This window comes from Danio rerio, chromosome 17 (assembly GCF_049306965.1).
Source record: "Danio rerio strain Tuebingen ecotype United States chromosome 17, GRCz12tu, whole genome shotgun sequence".
Taxonomy (NCBI): Eukaryota; Metazoa; Chordata; class Actinopteri; order Cypriniformes; family Danionidae; genus Danio; species Danio rerio.
This window is the reverse complement of record NC_133192.1, coordinates 13,245,031-13,259,427: the sequence shown is the minus strand read 5'-3', so window position 1 is coordinate 13,259,427 and position 14,397 is coordinate 13,245,031. Positions and strand designations below refer to the sequence as shown.

At 31.7% G+C, this 14,397-nt stretch overlaps 1 protein-coding gene across 3 annotated transcripts in view; it reads left to right on the top strand.

Moving 5' to 3' along the window:
• The first annotated feature begins 57 nt into the window (after positions 1-57).
• The window catches only part of smyd3 (SET and MYND domain containing 3), a 332,576-nt gene continuing 318,236 nt past the window's right edge, over positions 58-14,397 (top strand). For all 3 annotated transcript variants that reach the window (NM_001423732.1, XM_073927420.1, XM_073927421.1), the window contains exon 1: positions 58-278. In NM_001423732.1, the coding sequence (NP_001410661.1) occupies positions 115-278 (164 nt within the window). In that variant the 5' untranslated portion in view covers positions 58-114. The remainder of the gene's footprint in view (positions 279-14,397) is intronic.

The following is a 14,397-nucleotide window of genomic DNA, read 5'->3' as shown; positions in this document are numbered from 1 at the left end:
AAAGAAGCTGCGTAATGGCGCGTAAAGTTGACTGTCATAAATACAAACAGAGCGTTCATATGTACCGTGAACAAACACATGGACGGTCACTGCAGATGATATTTTTATGAAATGATGGAGGCTGTGATTATGGAGAGGTTTATAAGTGAAGGTAAAGGCAATGGTTTGCGTGCTCTGCGTGAAATTAAACCCGGTGAGGTGATTTATTCATGCAAGCCGTTTGCGTTCTGCGTAGCAAGAGATTTCCTGAAAACTGCCTGTCAAAGTTGCCTCAAGAGGTAAGAAGACCACATTTTTATGCTCTGAATTTTTGTTTTGTTAGAAAAAAATCGCTAGAATACAATTTATACTTTAAGTTACAGCCGGTCAATGATTTATTCTCAGGTTTGTCAATGTCTAAATGTGTTTGGTGCTCAGAAAAGTTAGGCATATACTGCACTGTACGTATATGAATGCATTAATATGGACACTTTTCAATGTGTTGACCACAATATACAATTCTAACACATTTTTGATTGTGCTTTGCTATTAAGTATTTTTATTTAGTAAATTTCTATTTTATTTAACGTTTTGTTACAATATTCCTTTTTTATAATGAATATACTACAATATTTATTTATTTACAAATCATTTTTTATTTTGAATTATTCTAATATGTATTTATTGAGTTTCAATTGTTTTTACTTTTGCACAATATTACAGGCTAACATGTTTTTTTTTACGTTTTGTTAAATTATTTTTACTTAAAATAAGTTTTTCATGATCAATATACTACCATTTTTTATTTATTTATTTACAAATTACGTAATGATTTTTATTTACATTACTTTATGCATTATTTGTTTCAATTGTTTTTATTTTAGCAAAAATTTGACTCACTAAATTGTTGCTAAACGTTTTACATTATATTATGTTTTTCATAATCTAATATTAATATACTGTCTATATATCTTAATAGTAATATAACATTACACTATATAATACATATATAACACACACACCCACCTTACACTATACAATTCTAACATGTTTTTGAACGTATTTTGCTTTGTTTTTTTTCAACCGGCTAACATTTTAAAAAAATATTTAGTTACAATTTTATATTTTTCGTAATCAATATACTACTATATTTATTCATTTATACGCATTCTTATTTTTTTTTTAACATTACTCTAATATGTATTTATTTTGTTTCGATTGTTTTTATTTTTGCACAATATTTTGGGCTAAAATGATTTGAGCGTTTTGCTACAATATTATGTTTTTCATAGTCAATAAACTACTATATTATTTATTTTTTATTTATTTATTTATACATTTCCGTAATTAGTTTGTTAAATTTACATTACACATTATGTGTATTTTTTATTGTTTTTATTCTTTTTAGTTGATCAAATTGCTAAAATATTGCTAAACATTGTTACATTACATTTTTCATAATCTACTGCTAATGTCCTCTCTATATATTTTAATAGTAATATAACATTACACTATATATACAGTTAAAGTCAGAATTATTAGACCTTCTGTTAATTTTTTCCCCACTTTCTATTTAACGAAGAGCAGATTTTTTCAACACATTTTTAAACATAATAGTCTGCAGCTCTGCACAAGACGTTTGGCCAGTGGAGAAATGGTCGTGCCCAACTGAGCCTGGTTTCTCTCAAGGTTTTTTTAGTTCTTCACTTTCGCCAATTGGTGAAGTTTTTTCCTCGCCGCTGTCGCCACTGGCTTGCATGGTTCAGGATCTGTAGAGCTGCACATAGATGAATTCGCTCTTCAGTGTTTGGACTCTCAGTAGTGATTATTAACCACACTGACTGAACTGAGCTAAACTGAACTGAACTACACTGTTTCAATTCACTATAATCTTCTTTGTGAAGCTGCTTTGACACAGTCTACATTGTAAAAGCGTTATACAAATAAAGGTGAACTGAGTTGAATTGAATAATAGTTTTAATAACTCATTTCTAATAACTGATTTATTTTATCTTTGCCATGATGACAGTAAATAACATTTGACTAGATATTTTTCAAGATACTAGTATTCAGCTTAAAGGGACACTTAAAGGCTTTACGAGGTTAATTAGGCTAACTAGGCCGGTTAGGGTAATTAGTCAAGTTATTATATAACTATGGTTTGTTCTGTAGACTATTAGAAAAAAAAAGCTTAAAGGGGCTAATAATTTTGACTTTAAAAGGACTTTTAAAAAATTAAAAACTGCTTTTATTCTAGCCAAAATAAAACAATTAAGATTTTTCTCTAGAAGAAAAAAATTCTAGGAAATACTGTGAAAATTTCCTTTCTCTGTTGAACATAACTCGGGAAATATTTTAAAAATAAATTCCAACGGGGGCTAATAGTTCTGACTTATGTTCACATTACAATATACTTTTCTAACACATTTTTATGACTATTTATGAAGTTGTTTTTTTTTACAATGGGCTAAAGTGTTTTTTTTTTTACGTTTTGTTACAATATTACGTTTTTCATATCAATATACTACTATATTTATTCATTTAGCAATTTTATTTAACTACTGTAATATGTATTTATTTTGTTTCAATTGTTTTAATTTGTTTACAATATTACAGGCTAAAATGTTTTTTAACATTTTGTTATAATATTAAGTTTTTCATAATCAATAGACTACATTATATATTTATTTATTTCATTACAAATTTACGTAATCTTATTTTTAATTTATATTACTCATATGCATTTATATTTTATTTAATTTGTTTTATTTGATCAGATTGCTAAAATGTTGCTAAAGGTTTTGTTTCGTTATGTTTTTATAATCTACTGCTAATATAGTCTCTATACGTCTAAATAGTAATATTACATTACACAGTACAATATATTCTGTATACACATTACAATATACAATTCTAACATATTTTTGAATGTACTTGACTAAGTTTTCAAACAGGCTAAAGGGGTTTTTTCAACGTTTTGTTACAAAATTATGTTTGTCATAATCAATAAACTACTACATTTATTTATTTATAAATTTACTTATTAATTTTTTTTAATTTACATTACTCTTATATGTATCTATTTTTGTTTTAATTGTTTTAATTTTTAAAAAAAATTTACTTGCTAAAATGTTGCCAAACATTTTGTTACAATATTAAGTTTTTATATTCTACTATATATTCTATAATATATAGTGACATTAATTTGTTTATTTTATTTTTATTGTTTGTTTTATTATAATATTAGTTATTTATTTAAATTTTACGTAAAAGTATGAAAAACAATGATTATTTTATAGCATTTGTCATTTCTTGTTTATTTTATTACATATATTTATGTATTGATCTTGATGTCATTATTTTAATCTTATTAAGTTTGTTTCACTATTTATTTACATTAAATCATTTTTTTCTATTATTAATTATTATAATTTCAATATTTCAATCTGTCTTTTTATAGTTTTGTTTTGTTGTTGGCTTATTTTGTACTGATGTGGTTTCTATCCTCAAATTATTATCAATATTATTATTCTTGTTCTTGTTATTATCTTTGCTATTATTACTAATATTTTTTAATATATTAATCATTTTAACAGTTATGTTTGTACTTTTTTTGTTCTTTTTCTCCAACTATTTCGTTGCATTCTGCACACTGCAGTGCTTTGTTTGTCAGGATAAAACACTATAAGCAACAACCAGTCTCTCTGTAGGCCACACATGTGCTGTTTATCCTGTTTTTGTGCCTTTTTTCGTAATATGACATATATTGTTCAATGCCAGTGGATTACATTACTACACAAATGTAGTCAGGCTGAAGTGTATCTGACTATTGTGAGTGCGTCCTCTAGGGGGCGCTGTTGCTCTTTGACTAATTTTGCTCTTGAATTAGTTTACATTGGTTGCTGTTTTGCTGGTCAACTAATGAGGTGTGTCTGACACTGAAGTGCTGTTTACATATGCAAGACAAAATAATCTATCATATCAATACTTGCAAAAGAAAATAGGTATTTTATTGAACTTTTGGTGAAAACAATTTTACAGCATTTTGATGTAATTGGGAGGATTATTTTTAATTTTTAATTGTGCATTTAATTCGAAAATCTGTTTTAATGGCTATATACACACACTTACCGGCCACTTTATTAGGTACACGTGTACAATTGCTTGTTGAAGCATATTTCTAATCCGCCAATCAAATGACAGCCACTCAATGTATTAAGCCATGTAGACATGGTCAGAAGGATCTGCTGCAGTTTTAAACCGAGCATCAAAATGGGGAAGAAAGGGGATTTAAATGACTTTGAACAGGGCATGTTTGTTTGTGCCAGACGAGCTGGTCTGAGTATTTCAGAAACTGCTGATCTACTGGGATTTTCACAACCAACCTTTGAGATGTGGTAGAACGGGAGATTCGCATCATGGATGTGCAGCCGAAAATGCTGCAGCATGGACCAAAATCTCTGAGGAATATTTTCAGTTTCTTGTTTAATCTATGCCAAGAAGGATTAAGGCAGTTCTGAAGGCAAAAGTGGGTCCAAATCGGTACTAGTAAGGTGTACCTAATAAAGTGGCCAGTCAGTGTATATGTATGTAGATAGACTTTTTTTCTTGTATTTGTCAGAATGTAATGTTCTATTCTGAGCATATCTTTTATTTTTTTTAGGTGACACAGATGAATGCGCTGTATCCGTGTTGTATAACATAGCCTAGAGAACGGAGATATGGTCAGTGAAGTTCACAGAAAGCAATTATCTCTGCGTCAGAACACATTTATCAGTTTACTCAAGTTGCTCCAGCTCTAATCTGCTTCGGATCTCTGTTTAAATAATGCAAATGCAAATAGTAGCCTCGCTTTTCCATGCTGTGCCTCAGAAAAGGAAAGTTTGCTGTGGACGGCATCTGTTGAGAGCGTTTTCATCACCTGTCTGCAGTCATAGGGTTTCTCCATTGCCATCCAGCAGTCTAGGCTTGTTTGTCGTCATTGTTATTCATTACAGACGCATACTGTATTTTCATTTTCAAAGGTGTCATTTTTCCTCTCGCTGAGCAGAAAGCGCATGTAGGAAGATGCTGATATGAGATTGACTTTTGTAGCAGATGTGCTGTGATTTCATTCACACCAGCTCTTCATGCCCTCTTTGCAGCTTGATCAGCTCTGACACTTTATTAGAGCCGAAAAAACACTCAAGTGCATGTAAACCTGAGCATACATCTTGAGTTTGTTTCAGTGTTGTATACAGTTGAAGACAAACTTATTAACTATCCTGTAGAATTGTAAAAGTCTTGTTTCATTTAGACTGGCTGGAATAAAAAAAAAAAAAAAATTAAAGTTTTTAATTTGTTTTAAACTATTTCAAGATCATTAATATTAGGCCCCTTCATTCATTTGTACATTTTCCTTCAGCTTAGTCCCTTATTCATGAGGGGTCACCACAGCTGAATGAACCGCAAACTTATCCAGCATATGTTTTACTCAGCGGACGCCCTTCCTGCAGGAAAACACCCAAACACTCTCACACATACACTACTTGCAATTTAGCTTACCTAATTTACCTATAGCGCATGTATTTGGACTATGGGGGAAACCACACCCGAAGGAAACCCACGCCAACATGTGGAGAACATGCAAACTCCACATAGAAATGACAACTGACCCAGCGGGACTCAAACCAGCGACCTTCTTTCTGTGAGGTGACAATGCTAAACACTGATCCACTGTGCTGCCATTATAAACCTCTTATGAAATGTATTTCTCGACTGGCTGCGGAACAAACCACTATTGTCTAATGATTTGCCTAATTTCCCTAACTTGTTAATCTAATTAGCCTAGTTAAGTCTTTAATTTCACTGTAAGCTGAATTTTTAAGCTCATGTATTGCAAATCATAGAGATGTGTATTTTGCGATATGCACATTTGCGACGTTTTGATCATGTCAGTATGTTGTGTGGCTCTTTAGTGTGTCATCTCATTTAAAGAAAAGCATTAAACTGATAGTTTACACAAAATGCTAATTATTTCGTCATTAGCTTTCAGACAGGTAAATCGCTAAATTGCTGTAAAATCTGTGAAATACATTTGAGGTCATTGTCAGATATAGCTGACTTTTTCCTGCCCAAAAGCTGCCAAAAACCCGCCAAAACTCACAACACAAAATGCCCAAAATATTAGATCCATATTTTATTTTAATTTATTTATATCAAAATTAATCTAGTTACTCTAACTGTCACAAGTTTTGAGAAGGGTCTGGCTGCAGAGTTGAATTTGCATCTTCAGGCTTGCACTCTCGGGCACCTACGCTTCCTATGCAAGTGATGTCATTTACAATCGACGCCTGCACCTGTCACGTCACTTGAAATCAACACAAATAAACCAAAAGTAAAATTCCAATAGGTTTGCGTTGACAGTGATGACGTTGTGGAATAATTCTAAGTAGCCTACTTGCGTTGTACAACATGACAGACCCCCCCGAAAAGCAGTTAGTATATTCATCATGATTATATGCTTTGATGTAAATTTACCAAAGCAGGCTACTATTAACCTTCATACCAGCAAAGCTTATTATTTATATCAACTAAAAATCTGTTTAAATAAACACACAAGGTATACTTCCACAGTTATAAATAAAAAACCCCAGGCAAATTTGAATGTTAGTTTTTATTTTAAACATTTCTATGAGTTGTAGTATTACAACTAACAGATACTGTACACATTATGGACTTACAGCAATGATTCTTGAACGACTTGGGAAACTATTCTTTACAACTATTCTTGATAAGTTAGCACGTCTGCGCAGACCATATGATATCACAGTTGCAGGTTAGCTTCAATAGTCTCTGCTCTCTACATGATCCAGATCCAATGTATATGCATATATATATATATATATATATATATATATATGTATATGCATATATGCATGTATATATACATATATATACATATATATGTATATATACATATATATGTATATATACATATATGTATATATATATATATATATATATATATATATATATATATATATATATATATATATATATATATATACATACATGCCTGTGTGTGTGTGTGTGTTATTATATAAAAACAGAGACGTTTCTCAGTGATTGTACGGTATATTATATTCTGCAATTTTTGTTCATTTTTTTTGTTGGGGGAACACACTGTTGGGGTTAATTATGTGTTGAATCATATACTTCTAAAATACTTAATTTTCAACTTTAATTAATTATTTTCTTATTTATTACAATAATAGCTTTACAATTTTCTTTTGGGAGAATAAATCCTGCCACGTGCATTTTATTTGATTAATTTGATAAATAAGTATATGAATTAACACATCTTGTGATTACTTGCATTTAAAAATAAAAAAAAATCATTTTAAATGTCACTTAAAGCTGAATACTAGCATCTTGAAAAAAGCTAGTAAAATATTATTTACTGTCATCATGGCAAAGATGAAATAAATCTGTTATTAGAAAGAGTTATTCAAACTATTATGTTTAGAAATGTGCTGAAAATGTGTTCTCTCCATTAAACACTGACTTCAAATCTATGTCTAAAAAACTAAGTTTGATATTTCTGTTGTATTTCCTTACAGCAGTTTCAGATCTGACAGAAGTAGATCTATGTCTTTCTGTAGTAGATAGAGCTGTCATTTGTCATCTTTTGCTGTCTGAGATATTTGTGTCAGTCTGTGTTTCGACTCCAAAACGTCTGACACAGATCATCAATTATTCTCACAGGTAACTCGAGTAGGTCTTTGTTCATTTGTTTATTGTTTAATGAGGTTATGATAATTCTTGCGCATTTATTTTTAGTATCATGTTCTGAAGAGTAAACGCACACTCATTCATTCATTTTCCTTCAACTTAGCCTCTATTTCAGAGGTCGCTACAGTGGAATGAACCTACTGCACATGTTTTACACATGTTCATTTTATTATTGTTCATTTATTTGTTTGCTGGAAATAGAAATAAACAGAAAACTGGAGTACTGGATTTAGAAATAGTTTTGAAACAATTATTTGTGCTTAACAAACTAAATTAAAGATGTAGGCTAATGGTCTTCAGTGGAGTGTAGAACACCATTTCTTCATTCACTTAAGAAGTAAAGTAACGAGAAAGTAAAGAGGCCAAATAGAGGAGGCTCGTTCTTTATCCTCGCACTGCAGATGCTCTGTGTAACTGTTTTCTCACCAGTGAAGCTTTCAGTTTTTCCTCTTACAAGTCCGCCATGTAAACGGCAAATGCGCCCTGGCGTGACACATTTGACTCTTATGCTGTGTTCACACCAGATGCGGAAGAAGCATCAAGCGCAAATGATTTACATGTTAAGTCAATGCAAAGACGCGAATAGATATCCTGCGGGATAAATCGCGGGCATGGCGCAGCGAGAATTGAGCGTTTTGTGCATTTGATGCGCTTAACGTGCATTTAGCGCAATACGCTCAAGTTTGAAATTCTGAACTTCAGCAGACATTCGCCCCACGTTAACCAATTAGGAGCTTTGTTCTTGTGATGTAGCACCTGTTGTTGGTGTCCCAGGCGGAAATTCTCCAATCGACACCGAACAACAGTTCATTAAACTGGGCTCAGTCTGAAGCACCGCTGAAAACCTCCACCATCTAGGTTAAGTTTCTGGAGGAGTTTATCAGTTTACAGAGCTGGATGCACCTCTGAAAGGATCTAGTGGACTCAGACACTGCTCCAAATGAATCTACGCTGTTTTACAGCCTTCATAAAGCACATAAAGACAGTTATTGTCTCAATAAAATCCATGTTAGCCATTTAGCAATGAAGCTACAGTCACCTTGAAGACAGAAGCCCCGACCATGACGTGAATCTGCGTCTGTTCTGTTGTGAATTTGACGCGTGAATGAAGCGGATTTAACGTTCGAATGAAGCAAATTTTGACGTGCGAATGAAGCGATTAAACTCAAATGGTCATGCGTCTATTTACATGCGAATAGTGCGATTTATCCATGCATTCCGCGTCTGGTGTGAACACAGCATTAAAGGGAATGGGAGATGAGACTCTGATTGGTTTAATGCACGTTATGCTCAAAACACACCCATAACTCATTAAGAGAATAAGCACAACCCTGTTAGACCATGCGACACCATGCGCAAACCGTATTTTTCTATCCTTAAAATAGCCACAGTGGATTCAGTCATGCCCTTAATGCTTTTGCTCTACGCACTTTAGACTTTGTGCCTATAGTTAAAAGAACCCAGACACACACACACACTTAAAAAAAAAATTAGGTTTGCTCAGCCCATTTTAAATAAGCAGTTTGAACAAAAAGCAAACGTCATTTTTTTAAATGCAGTGCACACACTATGGATTCCACTTTTTCCGTTTCTCTTTTTCCCTCCTGCTCTCTTTTATACATCAATTCTCTGTCGAGGTATTAATTGCCAGCTGTTTTTTTTTTGTTTTCTGCCGGCCGCTCATCATATCATATCTTAGGTATGTGATTTTTCCTGACCGCCGCTCAGTGCTCTTCTGAGCCTGACCTTGTGGAGTGGATCTTTCCACTTGAGAGGGAGGGAGGGAGAAAGCAGACAAACAGGCAGGGAAGACAGTGATTTCTGGCCAGGGATTAGTGCTTGAGTCCTGCTGATAACCTGGCTCATCTATAGAGGGTCTTCACGGACTCAGCCGGAGAAACACTGCATGCGGATGAAAAGAAACGCCATGGAAACAGGACGTTAATAATCCGCTCAGAAGTGCTCTGTGTTGTAATGGTCCCTCAGCGCAGCTCTGAATCAGCCCAAAGATGCTTATGCCATCACTGAGCTCAAAGAATGTATTTTACAGAATGCTCAGAAACGAACGCTGTAACTTTACAGATGATGGAAGCACATGAAGATATATGTGTATGTAGATGTGTGTGTATTCTATCTATCTGCCTGTCTATCTGCCTGTCTATCTGTCTATCTATCGGTCTGTCCATCCCTCTATCTGCCCCTCAACTGATCCATCCATCCATTCAACCATCCATCCATCCAATTTATATCCATCCATCCATCCATATCTATATATTCATCCACCCACCCATCTATCTAATCAACATACAGATATTCATCCATCCATCAATCCATCCATCCATCCATCCATCCATCCAATCTATAACATCCATCCCATCCATCCATTCATCCATCTGTCCAATCCATATACAGATAATCATCCATCCAATATATAATCATCCATCCCATCCATCCATATCTCTATATTCATACACCCATCCATTCAATCTATATACAGACATGATCCATCCATCCATCCATCCACCTACCAACCCACCTATCCATCCATCCATCCATCCATCCACCCACCCACCCACCCATCCACTTATCCATCCATCACAACATATACTGTATATTTATCCATTAATTCATATCCATCCATTCATTCATCCCTCTATCCATTAACAGATATACATTCATATATTAATTTATATCCATTCATCCATCTCATCCATTCCATCCCATCCCATGAAGCAATATTTACAGAATTATAATTGTACGTATACATTAAATTATTCAGTACTGAAACTTATCTAACAAAGTAGCTTACGATAATGGTTTATGTTAGTGTAAAATTTTGAATAAAAATGTAAAAAAAAGAGCAAAAATCAAAAGAAAAAAAAAAAACAATTTGTTGAAATTTTGTAGTTTGTAATTTTTTTGTTGTTGCCATATTTGGCATGAAATATGTTGTCTTTCTATTTCTAAAGATGTTCAGTGACTAAAGTATTGTTTTAATAAATATATCTGTTTAATAAATCTGTTTCAAAAAGGGGGTGTACTACTCATTATTCTGAGTATGTATGCATTTTAGATAATAGATTGAAATTTATAAAGCATACATTTTTAATGCTTATATATATATATATATATATATATATATATATATATATATATATATATATATATATATTATATATATATACATATTATTTACAACAAATTATGCACATTTGTATACACACACACACACACACACACACACACACACACACACACACACACACACAAACACAAACACACACGTATTACCCACAACTGTATACTTTGCTTTTGTTTTAATAATTAAACACTTTACAAATTGCTTCAACTTGTTATTTTTTACCCTTTCTGAAAATTGTAAGAAGATTACAAACTCATTCAGGTATAAAAAAAGTCATTTAAAATTAATTTAGATGTAATATTATTAGGTGTCATTTTTACAATATAAGAAGTGTTCAAATAGCTCAATATTATCTATTTATATATTTCGCATGAAGTCTGTTTCTACAATGTATCAATATTCAACATTTTAAGATGCATGGATAGTTGGTAGATTCAACATTCAAAGTTCCTGAAAACAAAGAAGGTCAAGGTGCTCCAGGATTGGCCATCTTAGTCACCAGACATGAATATTATTGAGCATGTCTGTGTAAGATGGAGGAGGTATTGAAGATAAATCCAAAGAATCTTGATGAACTCTGGGAGTCCTGCAAGAGCGCTTTCTTTGCTATTCCAGGTGACTTTATAAATAAGTTAATTGAGTAATAGCAGAGATGTATGGATGCAGTCCTCCAAGCTCATGGGAGTCATACACAATATTCATTCTTTTTTTACTGCAGCATGACTTTATATTCTATACTGTACATTATTTCTTTTAAGTAACGAGACATTTTTCTAAGCAAAGTCAGACCTTACTGTCCTAATTTAATAATCAAAAATCAAGGAATGATCATATTTTATTTTGGTAAAATAAGTGTAATCTAGAGGCCTTTGTCTTTCATATAAAACACTTCTGATACCAAATGATTAACTAGAAGTCAAGTTATTATTTGTTGTTCCTAAAACTTGGATAGGCGACAAGACTTTAGTCAGGTTTGAATTGTTATTGAATGGGTTATTTTTTAAAACATGAAAAAAAAATTTTTATATAGCAAAGGATTCCTTAGATGAGTGACATTAGTTTTCTCTTATAGCAGCATGATATTGTTTAAAAGCAATGCAACAGATGCTGCAAACTAGCCCCTCTGGGCTTAATTTAGGGTGAATGAAATCCATAATATTGCAAATGTTTATCTTTTTCTTATGGTTTGAGATGCATATTAATAACTTTGCTATGTAAGGATTAATATGGTGTTCCTGCTTCAGAACAATTGATGTCTTTCAGGTATAGTTATAATAAGATGCAATTCTTTAGTAAAGGCTTTTGCATGATCCCATGTTTGTAATGGGCTTCCAGTGCAAAAATATATTAAAAGTCTTTTTGCCACTGTCACTCTTGCAGCACGTGTCTTATCCTTCAATGGCGCGTCGACACAATTTACACCCTGGCGATGAAATGCAGTATCTTCTCCTGACCTCGCTTAAAGCCAAAGTAAACAGTGTGTAATGCATGACTGCTTCACTATTGAACTACTCATTTTCAATTACAGTCGCTGGGAGTCACACTGAAATCTCAGCTGCAGGTCCGTTCAGCTGTGAAAACCATGTGTTTTGTCGATATTCACATTAATTTTAAAGCATTTCAAAGCACCGGAGGGCTAAAAAATGTATTTCAAAATGAATAATACATGTTTGAGCATGGATTCTCAGTAATTTTAACAGCATTAAGGTTTTTCATTTAACTACTTATAATATAATTTAATATATTATAATATAATATAATATAATATAATATAATATAATATAATATAATATAATATAATATAATAATTATTATTTTAATATTGCTGCTTAGGGCTGGATGATTTGGCCTAAAATCAAATCTCAATTAATTGAACATTTTGACTCAATTATGATTAATGAATGACTATTTTCTTTATTATTTTGATTTACTTTTTGCTCTCATAATTCACTGACAGGTTTTGTACAGTAATTATGCTCGCATATTACAAGGGAGAGATTTTTGAATTTGCTTGATTTAAAAATAATTGCAGAAAAACACACTATGATTAATTATTGAACATCAACAATGAACAACTGAAATTAAAACACGCATTGCCTAAAAGTATAAAAAAAGTAATAATAAATTACTTATAAATTAATAATAAAAAAAAAAGTATAAAATAAGCAGTATCTCTTCTAAATGAAATAACTCTTGCATATAATTTTAAAGCTTGCATTTCTCACATCTTCTGTAAACAAATATTTTAATGTAAATAATAATTTGAATTTATTGGAAAATATGCCATCTCAAAGCATCTCTGGCGCAGCTTCCATTCATTGTCAATGTAGTGCAAAGTAAGGCTCAAGAATGGGTCCATCGTCCTGCTTGACCAAGGATTAGATGTGGCTGCAAGCAGCCACAGAATCAACCTTAACATATGGGTTGATTAATTTTTATTTTCCCACATGGTACAGAAAGTAATCGAAAAAAATCGACCCGGAAAAATTTGAACTTTAAATTAAAAAAATGTTATAGGTTCTGAATATTGATTTCGATTACTTTTCAATTACTACTACTATTCTACTTCTACTACTACTATTAATAACAACAACAACAACAATAATAATACTTTATACATTCTGACAAAAAACATTCTGGAGAAAAATAAAAACTTTTTTTGCCAAAACATTTTTGTATTTAATAATAATAATAATAATAATAATAATAATAATAATAATAATAAAATAATGTGTTATGTGATTATTTATTTATTCATTCATTCATTTATTTATACATTCACATTATCACTGGCTATTTTTATTTAATTTTTTCATTTCATATATCATACTGTCACTCTTCTGTTTTTGTATTTGTATTTTTGTATTTGAATTTCTGGGAAAAAATAAAAACACTTAGTATTTAAATCCCAAAACCTTGTTGTATTTAATAATAATAATAATAATAATAATAATAATAATAATAATAACAAAAACATTAAAAATAATAATAATAATATTAACAACAACAATAGTAAGAGTAATAATAATAATAATAGTAATAATAATGATAATAATAATAATAAAAGTTTATTTTATTACAAGTTGAGAATCAAAAAATACAGTTGCTAAAAATAATTAAAATTCATGTTGGCAACAACAAAACAGCTAAATTATAATGAATAATGTTAATAATTAAATATTTTGAGACACTTCAGTATAGTGCATGCCTTTGGACTCTTGGCGAAACCGGAGCATGCAAACCCACGGGAGAACATGCAAACTTCACACAGAAATGCTGTCACAGCCTGGACCTACTTGCTGTGAGGTGACAGTGATAACCACTGAGCCACCCACCGTGCCGCCCAAAAGTACAACATACATTTTATGGGTTATATAAAATATAAGAATATAATATAATAGAAGAATATAAGATTTTTATGGGTTAATTTTCATTATTTGACCATATAGTTTATCAGTTCTGCCGAAACGTCCTAATACAGTCACCAGCACATACTACAGGAT